General features: G+C 41.2%; 1 protein-coding gene across 1 annotated transcript; it reads right to left on the bottom strand.

The window, feature by feature from the left end:
• Window positions 1–22,242, bottom strand: VPS35 (VPS35 retromer complex component). The gene is made up of 17 exons (XM_085235162.1): window positions 22,090–22,242; window positions 15,836–15,934; window positions 14,283–14,379; window positions 13,338–13,461; window positions 11,777–11,959; window positions 11,131–11,344; window positions 10,383–10,466; window positions 9,806–9,915; window positions 7,446–7,542; window positions 7,218–7,366; window positions 6,488–6,695; window positions 5,822–5,977; window positions 5,010–5,132; window positions 4,294–4,473; window positions 2,945–3,184; window positions 2,105–2,248; window positions 1–898 (listed from the first exon to the last, which is right to left on the bottom strand). The coding sequence occupies exons 1-17, from the start codon at window positions 22,090–22,092 to the stop codon at window positions 719–721; spliced, it is 2,391 nt and encodes a 796-aa protein (XP_085091288.1). The 5' UTR covers window positions 22,093–22,242; the 3' UTR covers window positions 1–718.
• Between the last annotated feature and the right edge of the window lie 6 nt (window positions 22,243–22,248).

Below are 22,248 nucleotides of genomic sequence, written 5' to 3'. Positions count from 1 at the left end.
TGTTAATAGCAATTTTATTGTTTCACTGGTGCAAAAATCATGATACTGAATATGAATAAACTGGTGTAATGCATTTTCCCCTAAATTTACAGTAATGAAGGTTATACATATCTATATAGATTGCAATTTCTCTATTTTTATACTATTTGGAACAAAATTATCTTGATAAATACTCCCTGTGCACGGTACTGGCTCTCGCTGAATGTCAGAGCCTTAATATGCAAAATATAGCTTCTGTTTTTGAACATGGCATTTTAAAACTCTCCAAACATGCATTAATATATTCTAGTTTTTAGGGAAAAACATTACACTTAGTCTTAACTTGCATTAAAAGAAAAGCACAAGCAGAACCTGACATACAATAATCCCAGAAGTCTGATGCTCTGTAAGGATCACAGTTTCAGATGACAGTTACTGCCAGTTTAGAACTCTAGTGCCACAGAAGCAACAGCAAACAGACAAGAGAAGTCAAAAAACAGAAGAGCCCTACCATGTCACATAGATTCCAAAGAAAGATTCAGCCATGCTAACTGAAGAAACCTGTAGTTGCTGGTCCAACCTTTCAAATCCGTTAGAGTACTTAACATAAGTGTTTGAAGTGCCAGACTGAGCACATGAATGTTAACTTGACATTTCTGAAAGGCACAATCTATGAATTTATCTTAAAAAAAAAATATGGTATGTAAATGAAAAGAAATAAGTACAGTGCGTATCTTCTTTAAAGAACAAGACCTTCATAGATTGGCCCCTCAGATTCTGGTGATTCCCTCCTCAGACGCAAGTGCTCCAGTGTGTTGTGAAAGTGTTTGTTAATTTGTTCTGTTTCTTCAGTAGATTCGAGGTTTGGAAGATCTTCTCTTATCTTTTGTATGAGTTGATTCAAAACTTGAATTGTCACCTGCAGGAAAAGATATGAGCAACAAAATAATTGACAAGACCTCTGTATAATATTAGTTTTAACAGACTACAGACAGACTTCTCTTGGTATTTGGACAGTTCTCAGAGTTATTATTGATAACATACGCAGACAAACTGCTGGACTCTGTACCTTCTCTTGCTCCTCCTAAAAGGCACAATACTTCAGAATTTTGTGAAAGCTCCCCCCAACTCGCGGAAAAGTGAACAGCCTCTCAAGTGAAGAAACCTATTGATTTGTAACTTAATACAGTATTTTTCTTCACTTCACTCATTACAAATGTTAATAACTTTAAACAAATAAAGCACACAACCAGACCGTCTAGACAACCTGCCTCCTGTAGAAATCAGGATGGTAGCATCAGATTAAGATATTCTTAGCAACCAAGTCACTTAGGAAAGTACAGCTGTCTATGGCACCAAGTTCAGTATTACACAACACCAAAGCACAGAACGCACTGCAGACTGCCACTGTATCAGGGACTGTTCTTACACATGTGCTCAGTGCCTTGAAATACAGTGTTTCACCTCAATCTACAGATCCAACATCTCCAACACTACTGTAGTAGCTGGAAATTAGTTCTGCTGCTGGAAGTTATCAAATCCCTAAAAGTCTCTTCAGACGTTTCTCTCAGAATTACATGATATTTATTAACATCTGTTCTTTACTAAATGGTGACACAGGACCTTCAGAAGTTTACCAGCTACATGCTAACTAAAAAAATGAGTATGCTGCAACCGCTATCTCAGATGTCAGATGCAAAACTTAGGCTGGCATGCAAGACATCACACCAGTTTGAGACTGAAGTCTACACCAATCTTTGGTGGCACTCTCAGCAGTGACCTTGAATAGCTCTAAGAATTTTATTTCCCTTAGTGCATATTAAGTTAAATACCTCTGAAGTTAGATGAAAATACAGTAAGGTGTTAAATCATAGTCAGTTTTGACCTAATAAAAGTAGATGTATCCAAGTCTCACAATTTAAATTCAGAACTAGTTTACAAGTGATTTTCTTTCCGATGTAAGAAAGAAGTTATCTCTACAATGTGGAGAGCGTTGTATTTCACTAGCATACCAAAAATTGATCACTTAGTATTACTATTTAGCACATTAAGCAGACATGATCCAGGGTATAAATGAGTACAGGTATTAGAAAACAGATTTAATGAATAATGCATTTTTACTCACTGCCTCATTTTCCTTTTCGTAAAAATAGATGTATCTATTGAGAATTTCTATGAAAAGCTGGACTTGCAGAGAAGGGTCCATGCACTGATTTGCTATTTTTAAAGCCTTCTTCAGGCACTCCATCACTCTCTTTCCTCCATGAAGCTACAAGGAAAAATAAAGTTACGAGAAATAGAATATAATAATATAATAGAAGAAATAGAATCGGGAGAACTAACATCTCTTCCCTCAACACACAGATAGCATTTCACAGGAGGCACATTACAAAGAGAACTGTAGAAAACTAAACAAACTGCAGAAAACCTACCATTAAAACTGTACTCGTCTCGATTTTAACAGTTTGGGTAAGCTTTCTGTAGAGTCAGGCAATGAACATTTGTTGAAAGCCTTCAAGTATCTAACTAAATTCAATTTTGTACACTATGTACACTACAATACATACACTAACACATACTAAAACAAATTTCAAACAAATGTTCGTAAGTACAACAGCTCATTTGGGAAAAGCACCCCTTCTTGCCTTTGAATTCAACAATTTGTACCTTCAGAGTTCATTGATTCACATACAAACAACTACACAGGTATGTAAAATGCAGGCGATTACTCTGAGCCAGCCTTAAGCTATCTGACAATCACAAAATCTTGCGTGGTACTCCCACTTGTAAGCTTGAGGGTTTTTTAATTCTCTATTTACGCACACTGTAAGATTTAGAAGGCTAGAACACATTCCAGCCAAGCCTGCATCACACTGCGTTCACTTCAGAAGCTAGTGCATTCTGAAGGAAGACAAAGCTACATTACTGAGGTAGGATGTGCTGCACTGTGTTCCTTTATTCTTACCTCCTCTCCATTCTTGTCAGTGTTTCGGCCAGACCAGAACAGATGGGCACAAGTACTCACAGCCCGGCACTGGTCTGGTTTCTTAAGGAGCTTAGAGGCTGCCAACGCACACTGAGTCCTCAGAGGCTCATGGTTCTCCTCACTGAAGCACTTCATCCTCTCAAACGTCCCAATTATCAATGTGATTGCAGCCAGCTGTGCCTTTGAATCACTAATTTCATCTTCATACAGAGAGAAAGCCTAATCAGAGAAGAAGGCAAATCTTAATTGTTGCTTCAGAACAATACAAAAAACAAAAAATACACTTGCAATAAGAAAAACACAATTGGACATTTCATAGAGACTGTCACCATCTAGTCAAAACCGCAGACTAGAAATGTGTCCTGCAAGAAACAGTTATCAAAGTAGGTACAGAACACACGTATGGTTCTCTAATAATCCAGAGACTGAATTTCTCCCTATTTCAGGCATCTGTTCAAATAAGGAACTTCAGTAACAGAAATATTCATTAACAAAGATTCTTTGAAATGCAAAACAGTACAGCAGAAGTTTAAGTGGTAGGTTACTGACCATCAGTCAGGAAAATGTTTACACTGTTGCTGTGTGGACAAAGAGCCTTCAGAAAAAGAATGTACCACTAAAGAAATCTCAAACTTATTTCTAATATAGGCACATAATTGGCACATTGGTCCATCAGAATTGTGCTGTGCCAGAATAGCAACTGATCCACAGTGAGTAAAGACACGGGGTTATCAGTGACTCAGTTTAAGAACATGCATTAGTGGCAGTATGAGAGGAAAGATTAGGACAAGGCCGTAATCCAGATAGCATTAATAAGTCAGTTCTTCATCTAATGCGGGCAAGTGGGAGAAAGGCTCAAGTTATAGGTAAAGCAGACTTGGAAATAATTTAATGACTTTCAACAAAAAGATTGTTATCAGTAAAGACCAGTGAGACAGCTGTGAACAACCACAAATTTTACAGAACTTCCAAGAGAGCCTACGATCAGTACAATATGAGCTACAGGAACTGGAAAATGGTCTTAAAAGCAATGAAAAAGCATTTTATATTGAGAAAGCCACACTCCTCCTGCAAACCAACTGCATGAGGATGTGGCCACATTGCAACGTAACACGTTGTCAGACTGCGTACTCAAAATATTATCAATGAAGCTCAGTTACACAGAACCCTGGGAAGCAAGAATGAAGTTAAGGAGTTTCTACCTAATAGCATTTGCTGCAGTATTTGATGTTTTAATCACACTAGATTTTGAACATTCAGAAAACTGATCCAAATCTAATTTAAAGGTAGCACAGGACAGTGACAGCAAAGGACAGCTGAACACTTACCTGGGACATGAATTCATAGGCCACAGTTTCATGGTTCTCAAAGCCAATCTCTCCTGCAGCCAGTGCTCCTTGTAGAAAGAGACGAAGAGGTAGCTCTGCCAGCTCTGCTTTGATCAAAGCACTGATGGTCTGATGAGCAAATGAGAAGATTTTCTGGCACTTCTTCTCCCACTTGTCATCCTAGCGAAGTAAGACAAGTTAAAGACTGAACAAGATAGCTATAAGAGAAAAGAATACGAACTGTAGCAAACTCTGTTAAGCACTCCAATCTGTTCCCTTCTGGATGTCAGACAATTACTGAAATGAATGTGGGCTGGTATACGTGGCCCTCACAGTACTGCGTGGATCTCAGCAGGTCTTAACAAAAGAATTGCAAGAGATTTCAAGACACCCAATTTCAAGACTGCTTTTAACAAACAACATTTTTCTTCACTCTATAATCCCACAGTAAGGGGAAATTCATGTTTAAGCTATTACTTTCAATTAGAAAGCGTTTAAGAGATAAAAATTGAAGAAGAGTTGTTTCATTGTAACTTGAGCAGTAGTTAGAAGAGTGCAATCAGCAGAGGACTGTGCAGTCTGCCTTGAGGGGAAAAAAGAAAACAATTCAAGCTTTTACACACTATTAGCTGGAGCCAGACAGAATGCTCCCCGCTCCTTTTAAGAAGGGAGCAAAAAGAAACAAGTACACAAAAGACATCCAGAGACCAACTCACCACTTTGGAGTTCTCCTTGTAGCGAAAAGCAAGCTGGTATGCTGCAAAAACCAACGGTGGCAGAGTAAAACGAATACGTTGGTTCCCACCTGCACCAAAGTGTTTTCGAGCAGTATTTAAAATCTAAAAACAGAAGCAGTGGAAGCTTAGAGAATTTTTAAAAAAAGAACATAATTTCCATCTACAACAATCTGCACTCCATGGAGCAGGAAGACGTGGAGTCAGAATCAGGTAAGTTACAGTATTTTATAGGTGGTGGTGGGGAAGACATACAAACGGCTTAACATGAATTACATTTGTGCAGTATTTGTAGGCTTTTTGTGCACTGAGTGACAGAACTTTTTCCTGTAACTGCTTAATAAGCAGTAGGCAATGCTCATACTATATTAACTATAGATACATTCTTGATTGGGTAGTGAGACAGAAGTTGCCTGGACTCACACTTAGAACCTGCAACAGATATCTTCTATTCTCAGAATAATACAGACTGCAAAAAAAAGGATCATCCATTCCTACAATAGCATGTAGAAAACTACAAAGCAGTTAAGTTCAACAAAACAAGTCAACCAAATTTCACTCAATGCTTTTGAGATAGATGGTTATATGAAGCAGTTAGAAGGCTAACTAAATTACACCTTAACACACTACTTCTAAGTAAGCAGCTTTTTACACTTTTGCATTATGCTATGCATTGAGTTGGTACTGCCAGAGCAGTGATACTCCAGCTTCCACCTCTAATAAATCTTACATAGTAAATAATGCAAAAAACTGACACTTCACAGAGCACACACTCAGAAGCACTAATGCCATACCTTATACTGTTGGTCAGGGTCATCTGAACGCAAGAGGTGAATAAATCTTCCCACAAGACTCTGCTCATCAGCAAAGTCTTCAGGGTCAGGGTCTTCAGCAGGTTGATCTGGCTGATCCTGGATCAGCGTGGATACCAAATTCATGATAGCATCAACCTGTTAAAGGGAACACAAGCTGTTTAAATTTGAGTAATCTATGAATTTAAGTTGTTAGAAACTGGAAGTGTCTTTACAGCCATTCATAGTCCTGACAAAGGACTAAAAACATGTTAACTGTTGATGCTTTAGGACTTACTTGCCTTACACACTGAAGAGTCCCTCTCTGCATAGAGTGACAGAATAATTGTACTGACAAAATTCAGATTCTAGAAGTACTATTCAAACCTTCTTCAGATAAAAGGCCAAACTTCAAGGGAGAAAAATCAAGGTCTTTGTGCAAGCTTAAGAAGTAGTTTCTAGGATGAGGTAAACAAGCTTTGTAAAGACAAGATATCTGAGAACTTGGGCAGAAAAATTATCAAGCCAAATAAAACCTGGGCTAATAAAATGGGGAAGAGAGGAACAGAATCTAAGCATACCCTACCTGAGATCCTTTAGAATGTTGTCAAGTCGTCAAACAGTAGCTTAGATATCTAGAATTTCCATGTAAGTAAGCTTTTATCATACCTGTTCTTGGGACACAATTTCTGTGTTATAATCCAACACGTTGCTAAGCACGTAACAACTCATGCTCTTCCTGGACTCGTAATCAAAGTACTCAAACAGGGGGTGGAAATGTTTTAGTCTCAAAACTGTCAGGATATTATTGTAAGTATCAACAGGGATTTTCAGAAGTCTGGTCAGCTCCTTTGAAACAGCACTGCTTGTTGCAATACTAAAAGAAAATACATGTGAGACCACAATTAATTACTAGTTCACTTACATAGGCAGACGTAAGTCTGCCCCAATACCAAGTCTGATATAGACCATAACAACTAAGCAACCCACTGAAAAGAAGATCAGAAAAATAAAGGCTCAAAACCAGTATCTTGCTCTTTGGGATATTCAGTGGGAATTACAAATTTTAAAGTCACTGACAGCAGGAACAGACTGTGGCTGCAAATTCAGCAGAAGGAAAACTCTAGAGGGCTGTAAGGGTAAGAATAGATAGTGACTACACAAAGCTTGGCATAAACACTGTGCATCTGTACAGCTACATGGGAAGATTTATGCACAGACAAGTAAATCCCGGTGAGTCAGGCTTTCCCCCATTGTAGCTTATCACGAACTTCCACAGCTTGGCTCCTGCACCAAGATGTATAATCTAAACCATGCCTCTTCATCTTACAAAAATATGATGTAGAAGTCAAGATTTGAGGGCAGCTACTACTCCAGAGAGAACGTAATATTTACTTACTGTTCCAGATTAAGTTTATTGAATATTTCTACAGTTGTCTCCAACACCTTATCAACATAGTCCACACGGTCCGGGTAGCACTTCATAGCTAAGTTAATGAGAGAAACTTGCAAGGATACCACATCCTCCGAGGGCATGTCTTGACGAGACTGAAATTTAAGACAGCACTGATCAAAAGCACATAACTTTGCAAAAAGAACAGACTGCATGCAAGAATTCCCAGCATACCTGTATAACAGTAGCAACCTGCTGTGAAAAGATGTCAAACAGTTTGATATCTGCTGGGATACCAGGTCCATCTTCACGATGGGCAAATAAAGCTAACCTGGTAACAACAACAACAACAAAAAAAAAAGAACACTGGTCAGAGTAAGATACTAGAAGGAAAAAAAATAAGTTTTAGGTATACATGCAAGTTTTATTAGAAGCAAAAAGGAAATTCATCTGAGTCAGAGGCCATAATCAGCCACCGAGGCTAGTAAATATCCGTCCTAGAAAAGAGTGCTGATAGACAGCAAGATGAAGAAAGAACAATGTACGTTCACAATCTGTGCTCTTCACCTAGCAGTTGATTGTCTGTTCCTTCCAGCAGAGAAAAAGTTACAGAACAGCCGGATGGAACAGCAGATGTTCTGCAGTGGTGTTTAACATCCAATAGCATTTTCAGCTAAAAGGTCTCCAGAGGAGGGAGGGAGAAGAACTGAACTATGACTCAACCACTCCTTGTTTCCAAAAGAATTAGAGATTAACATGTTTGGGATGTCCACTGCCTGTGAAGAGCAAAGTTCAAAGTAAATTTGAAGTGGAGTAGATGACTTTTTTCTCCAAAAAAGCAATGTTAAGAGATAGTTCTACAACATCTTCCAGAGTTTTACTGGATTGCAATCAATGACAAGTAAGGCAAACCACCACCTCTGCAGAAATCAGATAAAAATTAAGAATTATCACTGTAGGAAGTTAACACTTGACTGAAGCTATGACTTGAAGAAAGCTTAGCGTTGCTTCTTTTGCTCTCTAATTGTTAAGAGATTGTTCTTTCCTGAGTTACAGAAACATCTACAGAATATTTAGGAAAAGTCACCTACTTAAAGTTTTTAAGATTATTTCTCACAGAGTTTAAAAACTTAATTCTCCACAAACTTCTGTTCTGAAATAAAGATATGTAAGAACAGGCTTAGGCACCAAAAAAACCTCACTGCCAGGGAAAACACATTAAACTGGTCACATTTTGTCGGGTTGGTAACAAGGTTTTCTAAAGACAAGGAAAATTATTGCCTTTTCTCAAAGGGACAAGATAGGTTCTCCTAACAACTCAAAGTATGAGGCTGACAGGCTTCCACAAATACCATTGTGCTGCAGGCAGATGGCAGCATAATTAAAAGTTGTGAATAGCACAGTAAGTCAAGAAAGATCTCAAAGCAACAAGTCTTTTCAGAAAGATTGCTTAAACAGGAAAGCCTCACAGGAATAGAGGCTAAAGCTTTTCTGCTTTGTTCATTTCCAGTTTCAACTACCTCATGCCAGAAATCAAGATGAGAAATGCAATCAGCAAAACCTGCATGGAACATATCTAAGTCATAACTGCACAGTACTGAACTGCATAATTGTTCCAAACAACAGCAAAACAAAGATTTTCATTACACGCACTGATTCAAATAACTGATAACTCTGCTATCCTTCAGAGTAACATTAGTCCTACACAAAAAGCTGACAAATTACAAAAGAAGATAATCACACCACCCCACATCTATCCTATCTCTGAATGAGAGGGCTCCAGAAGACACAGCAGGTCCACTGCCACTCAGCTCCTTAATACTGAGTATCTGTAAGTGTAAGGACAGAAAACTTACTGTGGAGGCAATACCAAAGTTGTTCAAGTCCTGCAAATAAATGTGACAGCAGAAGGTACAAAATGAAAGCCTCCATGCAAGAACTACATTGCTACATGATTATATAAAGAATCTAGCAGGAGGTCCCTACAGTAACTGAACTTCCTACAGTGGTATGGATGGACCAGTTATACAAGGGTGTACATTGGTGTGCAAAAGCCAAGAAGGTTTTCTTGAGGCTTCAAGATTATGATCTTATATTAAGTGCATCTTTCTGCAGTAAGTTGTGTTTGTTCCATTCAAGATACAAATTAAAACTTGAGTTTAGATTCCTTCCTTAATATTTTAATTCAGTGCAAGCAGTTAAAAGCAGTATTTCCCCAAAATAAGAATCAAGCAAGTAGTTCTGCTTCCTACCAGTTCTTTTCTAAGAGGCTGTCAAATCAGAATACTGCTGCCACTCTAGTTCAACACCACAAAGGTGGTCAATAACTTGTTTCCTGGCTTCATCTGCTTTTGAAGTTTTAATCTGTCCTTGAAAGTAGGACATATTAGAAGCTGCTAAAGCAGAGTCCAGAGAACAGAAACTACATGAATAATATTCTTCCCAGTCTTAATTGCAGGTAATAAAAATACAGTAAACTTAACTACATGAATAAAATATGAAAAATTGAAAGCTTTCATATGCTAAGAGTTATCATCTGCTTGTGCATGACACACTTAATTTTGAGCCAATTTCCACACCCCCTGGTCACTTACCTGTCAATTAAAGCAATTATTATATTTTTCACATTAACATTTTGGTGCAGCTCAGCACAAGCTCTGAGAAATGGGTTCAAGGTTTGGAGATGAAATTCATCTGGGAAAACCTGAAATTTTAGACCAGTAATCATCAAGTTATTAACTGACTTTGCCCACTATCACACAGCAGTAAAACAAAATAGTCATTGAAAAGCAAATAATCACATATTCAATACGGTTCTATGACTGTTCTAGAGTTTCCCAAACTGATCTTGTCTTACCAAATATGTAAAGCAAAAGATGAATGACAAACTGGTAACTTGAAGGCCTGGCTACCTATCACAATTCTTACTGCAAGCATGGCTGCTCAGATAGCTTACCAACTTCTGCAACAGAAGGAGCACAAAATGGATATCATTGCACTATGTCCACCTGGTGAAAAGTAGCATGCATCAAGCCAATGAGAAAGAGTACCATTGAAAAAATTTTCCAGTTCATAGGGAAGTAGTAAAAATACTCTAAACCTGACTAAAAGCACAGAAATAATTATCCCCATGTTCAAAACCAATAATGCAATTAAGTTTAAGTAGCTCACCTGTATGATACACTCCATGAGGTACTCCTGAGCTAAAGCATCTCTACAGTTTACAACCTGCTCCAATATTCCAGGCAGAACAATCTGTAATAAGAAGAGCAGCCCTGTAGTGTTTTTACAGTCCTGAAGTTTATACTCATAGATGCATTTAATCCAAGTACAGCAGTATTTCTAATATTTCTAACACTTCTTGGTTTTTCTTTACGTAAAGACTTTATCAGAAAGTCTCAATGTTCAGAGAAAAAGTTTTCCGCTCCCAGACAGATGCCTCTTTGGCACATGATACTAATTCAAAACATGCAAGTCTTTTTTAGGCAAGAATATTAGTTTTGCTGACTACCCTTTCACAAAACAAACAATCTTTCCAAACGCTTTGGAAGGCATAACTTAGAAGAAGTTGTGAAGTCTACTACAGAATGCTCTATACGTATCTATGTATCTCTCTTAAACCCACCTATTATTATTATTACTATAGGAATCAGCAAAAACAAGTCAAAACTTCATGCCAACCCTACTGAAAAAGCTTATAGGAAAAATCTATGAGTAAGGTCTTTAGCTTAGCTTCTCAGCACATCACACAGTTTCACTAGCTTTCCAAATTTCAAGTGAAAAGTGGTTTTAGAAGTGTCATGATTACCAAGTTTTTAGCACAGCTGTAACTCTTCCCAAGCTGCTCATCTGGAAGCCTAAACTGGTTTCACATGGGGAAAAAGCAGCAGAAGTTGGAAAGTGTGGACAGTCATCCTACCTGCTTATATCGTTCCACATTAACACCTTCCAGCTGACTGAGGCGAACAAGGTTGGTTCCTACCAGGATTCTCAGTTCTTGCCTTTCCCGCTCTCTCTTTTCTCTGTCCCTACTATGGCCCTGGTGTTGCATTCGCACCCAAAGTTTGTTCATCTCAGCAAAGTTCAGCAGCACAAAGTCCATAGAATCACTTATGTCTCCAGTAGTTTCTTCACTGCAATTGAGAACAAGTTAGGAACATGAAAAGCTTTCTGTCCACCCAGATTTTAAGATAAAAGGTTGGGAAAGCATGTGGTGGGATGTCTAGGTTCATAAGAACAATTCACATTCTCACTTAAATAAGGAAACCTTAAGAATTCCCTTCCCAAATCAACAGAATTCAGTTTTGACAAGAATTTTAAGTTTTAATATACGCTCCCTCCCTAGAAGCGTTCAAGGCTAAGCCGGATGGGGCTTTGTGCAGCTTGGTCTAGAGGGAGGTGTCCCCACCTATAGCAGGAGGGTTGGAACTAGATGACCTTAGAGATTCCTTCCAACCCAAACCATTCTATGATATCCACTTCTTTCAAACCAGAAAAAGTCGCGTCACATATGTAACTACGTTCTGTTTAAAAACACTTGTTTTTAAAGTTATGTGCTGTCTTACTCTGCTTGCTCGCCTTCATCTGGTAATATGTTCCTGGTACACTGCAGGAGATAGTTGCGAAGAAAGAGGCCTCTAAGAGGATGCTGTACTCCACGGCACATCTCCACCAGGTCTTTCAAAATATCTTTCCTGGACTGTGGAAACGACTTGACATACACAACACCTACTGTTATTAGGAGATACCTGCAGAAGGCACAGAACAGAACAACAAATTGTCAAATAACACTAAAATACCTTAAAGGCAACAGCCCACTTCAATCCTGACAGCATTACCAAAGCACAGAAAGCAGTTAAATGGCATCCAGGGACTGGGGTGCCATAACTTCAGATATTTTGCTAGCTTTCAATTCCTGCTCTCCTCTGCTACAGAACACAGTAAGTCTGAAAAGCTGATTTACCTCATTACAATTCTTTGCACAAAGAATGCATACATGCTCAGCATGCACAGAGCTATGAATTACTACTTGTCTATACTTACAACACCCTGCAGAACTGGAAAGCAACTCTGGCACAAAGATAAGGTATGTATAACGGTGAAGCATTAAACCTCTTTCACACTGTAGTTTAGCATAAAGGGTGTTATGCTCCCCAGAAATCCTCACACCTGCACTTAGTCCTTCCCATCTCTGTATTAATTAAGCAAGGTGTAGAAGGAACAGCTTAAAAGTAAAAAGAAAAAAAAAAACAAAACCCTTACAATCCTCAGAACATGCAAATATTTGGCTCAGAAGCCTCAACTCCGCAAGCTTTGCTGACTCACGAGAGCACCAGAAGGGTTCATCAAGGAGAAACATAGCCTACATCAAGTAGGTAGGAATAAAACTCAAATGATTATGATGAGGTAAAGACATAGTGGCAGTCATTACTCCTAATTACCCAATCTGCATGAACCTGGTACCCCAGAGACTTTTCCTGGCACCACTGTGAAGGCCAGAAATAATATTTTACTTAGCAACAGAAATTTCTGAAGCCTTTATATGCAGAAGGTCCACTCTAGCCCTACAGTGATACATTTAAAAATAAGCCCTTTAGTATTACCTCCAGCACATTTACTTAAAAACTAAACTTAGAAAGACTAAGCTTTTAAAAGTTACGGAAATTTAGCTTCTTCCTCTCTCTCACACTTGTTACCACTAGGAGACAGATGCTTATTAAGTACCTATCCAGTGTGGAGCTCAAAGACCTAGATCCTCAGCTACAAGTTACCTAACAGGTAGCACCAGAAAAAAAATAAATAAATACTAGATGTGCTGTTAATCTCACTGAGCAGAATGGAGTACTTGGTTAGTTTCCTCCTGACCAGCTCTTTACTCCAAGTCTGCTTTATTGCAGTGTCTCCATCTCAGTCACGTGCAAAAATACAATCTTAGCAGGAACAATCTACCTTCTGAAGTTGCACTCTCAGCCTAAATCTCATAGGAATCCACTCTTAAGATATACAGCTGTAACACTTACAAGCAAGTCTTGCTGTCAAGCAAGAATACAGTCCATTATCAGAACTCGTGTGTGACCATTACCTGACATTTTTATTTAAGAAAATGCCAAACATATATACACTTACAGTCTTGGAATAATATTTCCAGCATACTGTACTAGCTCATAAAGGTCTGCCACTTTCCTTCCTTTGGCAAATTCATCTGTCAGGTAGACTTCCAAGTAGTGTAGCTCATCAGAAATTGCCATGTCTTGTTCTCTTAGTTAAGGATTTTAATTGAAAGCATCTACAACAGACCTAGAGAGAAATTTGTTCAATCACACCAAAGAGGAAAGATGCTGTTCAAATACAATCACAGGTTTTAAAGAAGTCAAGCCTAACTAGGTAGCATTCAGAAAAATTCATCACTACTGGCATAAGTGTGCTAAATAAACCCAAACTTCAATTTCCATTCTTAGCATATTAGAAAAGAGCAGGAAATACAAGCAGGAAATACAAGTTAAAACAGCTAACAAGTGAATGTGATGGAACAGAGTATCTAGACTAAGTAAAGGCATACAACATGGTACGGAAGAACAACCTCCTCAACAGCAGGCACAAAGAAAGCAATATTCAAATATATTCACATTCAATTCTCAAATTTCATGAAAAGCCTCCTGTCATACAGGTACAAGACAACAGACAAGTACATAGATTACAGCATCTGACCTTGGGTTAGATTCTGTGGAAACAAAAAGGCAAAGTAAGTTGGTTTTATAGATATTTTTGGATAGCATACAGTAAGCACAACTTTTTATAGAGGTACTACTGTTATAGAACTAGACTCCTGAAGACTCACAGTGGAAAATACAAAAGACATTAAAGACCCTCTTCATACCAAAGGGAAAATAACTTCAAACAGTGAGCAAACAACTGGATATTCTCTTATAATACATCCAGATAACTAACAGAGAAGTGCTAACAAAAATGTGAGAAAAGAGATGGCAACTGAACTACAAACAACAAAAAGCGCAGGTGAACATTTCATTCCAAATTCAGCAACCATTTGTTCCTCTAACCTTCAAAGGATACAGAGCTCATAATAGCTCTTAGGAGATAACATAGAAGTCCGCAGCTCACCAAGCTTGTTGGACGCATGTTTCAAAGCATCCATGAGCTTGTTTTTGTCCTTTAGAGGAGATTAAAAAAAAAAAAAAAAAACAGTCTATCACAAATAACTCAAGGAAACCAGAGAATTTAAACAAACAAAAAAAACCTTAAAGTATAGGTTTCTGAAAAAAACATGCAAGCGTTAAGTGCCTAAACATCAGGAAAGTGAAAGTTCTAATTCAATTAAATTAGTATCCAGCTTGTATTACATCCCCCCTCCAAACTAAGCTGAAGGCAGCTAGAAGGCTTAAGATATAGCTATAGCAATAAAGTATTATAATATCAAAAAAATATTTTTTCATATTCAGAAATCCACATCCATCACTCAAGTTCTATTCAGCAAGCAAACCAGAACTAATCCTAAGTCATCCAGTCTGTTGTTTTCTAAGATCTTACAAAGAAACATGCAGCAGACAGAACACACAATGCCAGTGGCAGCCACTGTTTGATTTCTCCTTTCTCCTCCTCATCCAACAATAACATCTTACTGAAAGCAAGAGTCACATTCAGCAAGTGCTTACAATGCATATGACTGCCTAGCACCACAGGACACAAGAAACTTCCAATCTACCATCTATATGTACTTACTGAACACATCATTAAAAACAGCATTAAGTTTGGGAGGACAGTGGATGGAATTACTAGGGTTATACACTTAGCATATTGTTATTCAGTCACAAATAAAAGTGACCTGAAAGTTCAGAGACAACAGCTTTCAAGATTTCAAAAATATTCCATGCAGCAGAAAACTGGAAGAGGCGTTGACTTCCTTGCTACTGTCATTTGACTCCAAAGTTAGCTTCCCCAGCCAGATGAAAATATATGGGAATATTCAAGTTCTGTCACAGCAGCTTTAAACAGCTTCTCTAAATAATTCTCTAGATAAAGCTAAAGCCAAGAAATGTTCACATGATTATACCATGGTCTGCACTGACTACAATTTCAAGCTAAATATCCCAGTAGAAACCCCAGTCAATGTTATTCTCCAGTTAGAGGAGAATTGATGCATCAGTCTACAATTAGTCCCTGTAAAAGTTCTCTTTTGCAGCAGAAAATACATTAGCCTGACAGCCCGCAGCTCGTGAAAAGACTACAGTTAAAAAGCAACAGTACACTGAACACTGACAAGAACAGTTTCTCATCGTATAGCTGCACACAGAGTGCATTTGAGCAATGAACTGGTAATAACAGCTGGCAGGCTTACTCTCAGTTTAGGCTGATTCAAATGGAAGCACCAACTAATGAAGGTGCACCTTTATAATTTATCTTGTCAAATACTGTGGTAAAAAAATAGCTATTTAAGGAATACTGAAGACTCACTCACTCATTTAGTAGCTGTCTCATTCACTTGCAAAGGCTCTAACACAAAGACACAAAGAGTTAAGTTCCCTCAATGCACTACAGATCAGTATTGATTTACTGTTTTACTCCTAGCAGATGGGAAGCTTCGCTGCATTTTTAAGTTACGTTCTTACCAAGCATCTCTTCATTTGGAAAGACTGCACCTTCACAGCCTGAATGGCTTCATCCAGGAGTTTTTCCTGTTCATCCTGAGGAGATTGCTGTGTTGTTGGCTGGAAGGAAAAAAACAACAACTTTTATGAATTTACCTATGACTTGATTCATATGTTTTCCCATAGTTTAGAATACAGCACAAGTGTCACTGTAACACGACCATTAAGAGTTGTCAAATAGCTAAGTATTCATTAATTATGGGGTAATGCTTTACTCTGCAAAAACTTTCTGTTCTCCAGGAAAACCCTACTGCAGCCATACAGTACTTGAAGGGAGCAACTTTTTACATGGTCTGATAGCAATTGTGCAAAGGGGAATTGCTTTAAACTTAAACAGAGGAGACTCAGGTCAGATGTAAGGAAAAAATGCTTTACTCAGAGAGTGGTGATGTGCAGGAACATGTTGCCCAACAAGGCTGTGGTTGCCCCATCCCTGGAAGGGCTCAAGGCCAGGCTGGATGCAGCCCCAGGCAGCCTGAGCTGGTGGATGGCAACCAGCCCGTGGCAGGGGGTTTGAACTAGATGGTCTTTAAGGTCCTCTCCAGCCTCAGCCATTCTATGAGTCTACGAACTTGAGTGCAGGGACAAAATGAGTTATGGACAGCCTATGTGCATTGTTATTTCTTTGAACACAAAGCCAAGAGGGTGAAAAAGTCAACTTCTCCCTCCTTTACCAGCATTTTCAGGTCAAAAATCCAACATCGGTATTTGGCAAGAAGGTTCACGAGAACACAGGGACATCATCACCCTGAGGGCAAGCATCATTACTCCTTGCCAGAAGATCAAAGCAAGGCATGAAGCCCAGACCACAACCACACAGATCGTATTCTGCACACACAGGTCACAAGCTATCAGCTAACTGCTATCCAACCCACACAGCTCTGCTGAGGCCTAGCTCCAGATAAGCAGAGCAAAGGATAAAATACAATTACTTCTTCATGGAAGGTAGATATGACTTTCAGAAAGTAACAGAAACCCAATGAGAATCATTATTTCCTCATGTCCCCTACCTTCCTCAGCAACTCTCTTCCTTTTGCTTCTCCTCAAATAAGAACTCCAGGCCTTCACCATACAAAACAAACCCATCTGCCTTTCCAAGGGTCATACTGCATTTTCTATATGGATTAGATCCATTGCTTACAGCCTTACACATTTCCCTGCCCAGCTGGAACAGGCAGTTCCTTCTGCAGCTGCTTCTTTTCCTCTGCCAGATCAGTGAGGTCAGTGGAGCTTCCTTCTTTTACATTACACATGACATTCAAGTCTACATCAACCCAAACCCATACCCAGCTTCCTCGCAGTGCCCAGCAGCTCACACACTGCATTCAGTAGCACTCCCCATACCTACCACCCATAGAAGCACCACCACCATGCTGTGTCACTTAGGCCAGCCCTCAGCATCTCATTAGAGCTCCCCCAGCCTCTCTCAGCCTGGGGGTCTGATTTCAGAGTGTGTCCCTCAATTATCATCAGACAGAAGCACTGATACTGTGGCACAACTGCACCTTCCCCGGTCTTGAGAAATACCATTTATGCACACAGAATCCTGCAGCTGGTACTCTGAGCCCACAGCTTCAGTAATTTCTCAACTCTTTGTTCTTGTTCCCTTCCTCTTCCACTGTGTTCAGAAGGCTCCTGCCTTCTGTAACTGAATATCTTGATAAGAATCTAAAAGGCCATCAACTACAACACCATCTTGATATTCTTAAAACCAGTATCTCCAGTATTCACTTCTCTCAAATGCCCTGTGCTTGGAGTTCCCATAAGCATCTTTTAAGGAACAAGATTTTAATTTGGGTTTTCATTAAAATAGAGAAGTTAAATTGAACGCCAATTTAGTAGTTGTAGGGCACTGCAGCCTTGACATGCCCATGTTTTCCTCCTTTCTCCCACATTCACCACTATCCTTGATTCCTGTCCTGTAATTGCAATCTCCCTCACAAGAGCCACAGACAACTTCTCCTGTGTGTTTTCCCTACTATCCCTACAGAAAAGGCAGCGCCACACAGTGTTGTTTGTGCCCTGGTTCCATCTCACAGGTGGTGAATCTCCACCCTTGTGAGCTTTCCAGCCTTCAGCAGGGAGAAGTCAAGGCTGCTCTGATCCAACCTCGGTGACAGTTCTGCTTGGAGCAGAAGGCTATAGGTGGAAGTTCTTCCTCGGTAACTCAGCACCTCACTAAGAGCTAAACCATGAACAATAACCCATTAGCAAATCTATTTTATCAATAGAGCAAGTTAGCTCTGCTAATAAGAGTGACTGCACTTATCACAAAGCATGGGCCTTCCAAACTGGATTGAAGCATATGGCAGGGCAGCACAGTGAGGTGGCTGTACCTCCCGGGCAACTCATAGCTACAAACTCTGCAAAGGCTCTGAGTAATTATGTCTTTCCAGTAGAACTTGGAATAAATAAAGCTCAACGACAGATCCGACTAGTAAGGAACAGAAGCTGACAGTGCTGGCACCAGTATGGAACAATCAAGAGAGGAGCATCACACATCCTGCTGGGTTATGTCTTTGCCAGAAAGCTCATCACACCCTGCACACCCGAGTTCATACTGCTGCTTAACAGATCCATTGCCGCCCACCTCAACGCCTCACACTCTAACTACATCACAGTAAGAACACAAGCCAAAAAAGCAGAGTAGTGATAACCCCAGCACAGCTTCCCAGTACCTTTCCTGCAGGGTTCCCAGCCCCCACAGCCACCTGGGGCCCACGCTTCCCTCCCGTTTGTTTGTGGGGCTACACGGTGCTGGGAGGGGTGCACAGGCCACAAAGTGCAGCACAGAAGGGCTTGGCTTGGAAGGGACCTTTAAAGACCCCCTGCAGAGGCCAGCAAAGTAGCCCAGCTGATCAGGGGCTGACCATTCACTTAGACTACCCTGAAAACAAAAAAAAAAAAAAAAAAGCTTGCACTCAAGCATACAAAAAGAAGCAACATCAAGCTAACCATGAGCTTCATCAAATGCTTCGCTTCCAGCAGCCCCCAGGTGTGCCTGGCAGAATGCACAACATCACTTTCCAACCTTCTGCTGTGAAAACCTCTGGTTGAAGCGTAATGGTGACTAATAACCAGAGGCTATGTTTGGGACGATCACAGCGAGGATCTCATTAGAAATATCTCACTGAAGGCAGGTATTTTCTCACACAACCTCAGACACTGTCTTTCAGAAATAGCTGGAGAAATAAGGGCATTTTGGAGTCACGCTGTCAGACCCAGTTTTACCAATTAAAAGGAACCAGAGTCAGCACCGCATCAAATTCTGTATGCATCAACAGAAGACATGCACAGCATTCTCATTCCTGTTCTAAATTTGATCAACAAGGCCCACCCTTTATTTAACATTGGGACTGAAATAAGTACAGTACTGAATTCATCACAGAAGCATTTCCACATTACAACAAGAGAATCACATTTTCCAAGATAGGGTAACATTGCATTTGTGTCAGTCCTGATCTGAAGGCCGGGAAGGGATTGTTCTTTGCACAAATGTCTTCACTATAGGGGTACTGCACTTCTGTGTCTAAAGAAAAGGCAATCACAGTGTTTTACAGCTGCACAAGTGGCAAAAAAACCTTCCCTGACTGCAACAAACACAACCGAGGCAGCCCGAGGGGCACAGCCTCTAAAGGGGAGAACATCTGAACAGCAGCACTACCAAACAAGTTCCAGCTCCTTCCCAAATATTCTGACTTTGACATCTAGAAAGTATCAGCTTATCCTTTTCTATCTACTGCTCTAAGCTTCAGAAGCATAGGGTACTTCTGCAGGTGAGCTGGTTACTACCTAGTGCCAGACATACATGGCTGGAGTTGAGGAGGCACGGCTCCTGTCAAACTGGGAACCAGCCGCTGTGCCAGATACAATGGTGAATAAAGCTGTTTATGTCCTGTAGCTTCCACTTCATAGCAAGAACCTAGACATTAGTTCCAAGTGTTATTTAACCAGAAATGCAACTGCTCTGTGGAATCCTATTCCAATCTAAACTCTTGAAGTAGAAGATATACTGACTCTGGAGAAAAGCAGCAGAGCTCTGTAATCAAGGCACAACCCAACCTCCCTTCTCAGCACCAAGCACGGTAAGATATAAGCTACTGCATAAACACAAGATAACAATTCTCAGCAATTATGTAGCCATCTGACTTAAATGCTTCAGTCTTAACACCCCACAATACTTTCTGCCAGTTTGATGCTGCTGAGTTGCCTTGGGGAAGAAAAAATTTAAACCCCAAACTAGCTTGGAAGAAGCATATTGTCTGGCTGATCACAGGGTAACACCAGTTTCCTGGAAGATAATCTGTACTGCAGACATGGTTCTGGACACGTACATTCTGACAGTAACAGCTACTGCTGACACAGAAAATTATCATTAAACCTACAGTGTATAATTTACTTGATTTCTGACACTCATTTCCACGAGAAGACATCAATACACAGTCTGTTTTATATTTAAGGCTTAGCAGCACTCTGGAGGTCAGGGTGTTGATGGTTTTGAAGCCCGCCAAACTGCAGCACTCCACAGAATTTAGAGCATTAAACCACAGAAGAAATCAAGGTAAGCCTGCAGAGCCTACCAAGCAGTCTGTACTCTGATAATGCACACACCTAAAACTGGATGTAAGGTATGGATAACACAACTAAGTGGAAGATTTTGCTTCTGTTCTAAGGTGTATTTTTTATCTATGCTAAGTATCATTACTCAGATGTGCTTCCAGCACATTCCATGTGACTTCTCCTGTGTGCTCACATCCCATGTTTGGTATCACAACAAAGGAGACTTACCCAAGTTTCTCTACCTCCTTCCAATTCCATGAGGACACCAATCACCCTATCACTGCCCATGCAGCAGGAGCATTTAACCGAGGTAGACACCAGGTTTGCTGCAGAAGATCAGGACTGAAGCCAGCCTAGCTATGAAGCCTGATCGCACACAGCAGATTGCTGTGAGCATCACAGCACGACTTGGCACTAACTAAAAAGCACAAGCATTTTATATTTATATTGGAAGCATTACTCTGCAACCAGAGCTTGTAACCCTCATAACACAGAAGCCTGAGGATAAACTAAAGAACACCTTTTTCACGTGTTTAAGATGGTATTTACTTCCACAAGAAGGCACTAGCAATCAACAAGAATCAAGGGGCTGTGCTGTTTAGTCATGAGATGACTGACAGCAGCAAGAAACAACACTTCAGTTTAAGGTAGTCAAACACTCTGCTTTCAGCGTGGCCACTGGAAACAGCAGCAGAGCTCAGTCTGGTAGAGGGGACCACCCCAGCACAGCACTGATCTTCGCTTCCTCATCAAACACCACAGGGCATTGGAAGAAAGGGACAGAGAGCAGACACGGAAGTGACAAACAGAAGGGAGCTGTGCCAGCTGGGAACCACGAGGTACCTGTGACACTCACTTGGGAGGCAGATCACCTGCACACACTGCACACTTCCTGTTATCCATTCAAATATTTCTCCTTCATGACAGGATTCACGGTCTCACACACACCCTTCTGGAGGATGCAGTATTAAATCCAATCCAACACACAGACGACTTCAAAACGCAGATCTGCCCCAGCAGCCCTGGGACTGCACAGCTTGGCTTTAGTTCATTTGTGGCACCGAGTTTGTCCGTGCCTCGCTGCGCAGACACAGCCAGCACTGCTCACACTGCGGCTGGACGGACCAACAGGCAGAGATACCATAGCACACGCTGCTGAGGATTTCGCCTCAGCAAATACACTGAACTCGTGTTGTGCCAGGAAGCACAGCTGTCCTTTTGTCGTCGCCGAGCATTCAGAAGCACGTCTCGGTAAGCGCTATTCCAAGCTCCAGGTTCTTTCATAAGCACTTAGAACCGCTGCAGAGCGGCCTGCCCCGGACCCCGGCCGCAGCGGCTCACGCTGCCGTTTAGGACCCGGCCCCGCCGCGACTCGCCTCACCTCGGCCTCACCTCGGCCCCACTCGCGCCGAGCAGCGGCCTCGCGGCCTCCAGAGCCCTCAGGACCCCGCCGCGCCTCCCCCGCACGGCCTCGCCGCGCGCAGCCGCTGACGGTGCTCCCGAGCTGCAACCCTCGGGCCCGGCCTGGCCCGGCCCCGGGCCTCCTCTCAGCGGCCGACCCCCGCCCTCGCGGGGTGCGGCGGCGGGACCCGGGGCGCCCCCCGCTCCCCGCCGCCGCCCAACAACCGCCACGCGCCGACCCCGCCGCCCCTCACCATGGTCGCGCCGCCGCCACGAGCCGCCCCCAACAGCAACGCCCCGCAGCGCCGCGCGCCGTCATGTGACTGCGCCGCCCGCGCCGCCCCGCCCCTCCGTCGCGCCGTCGCCTTTCCATTGGCCGGCGCCGAGGAAGCGCTTCTCTACGCGTCGATTGG

This window comes from Meleagris gallopavo, chromosome 13 (assembly GCF_905368555.1).
Source record: "Meleagris gallopavo chromosome 13, MGAL_WU_HG_1.1, whole genome shotgun sequence".
In the NCBI taxonomy this organism is placed as follows: Eukaryota; Metazoa; Chordata; class Aves; order Galliformes; family Phasianidae; genus Meleagris; species Meleagris gallopavo.
Note: the sequence above shows the minus strand (reverse complement) of the source record. Positions and strands in the feature narration are given on the sequence as shown.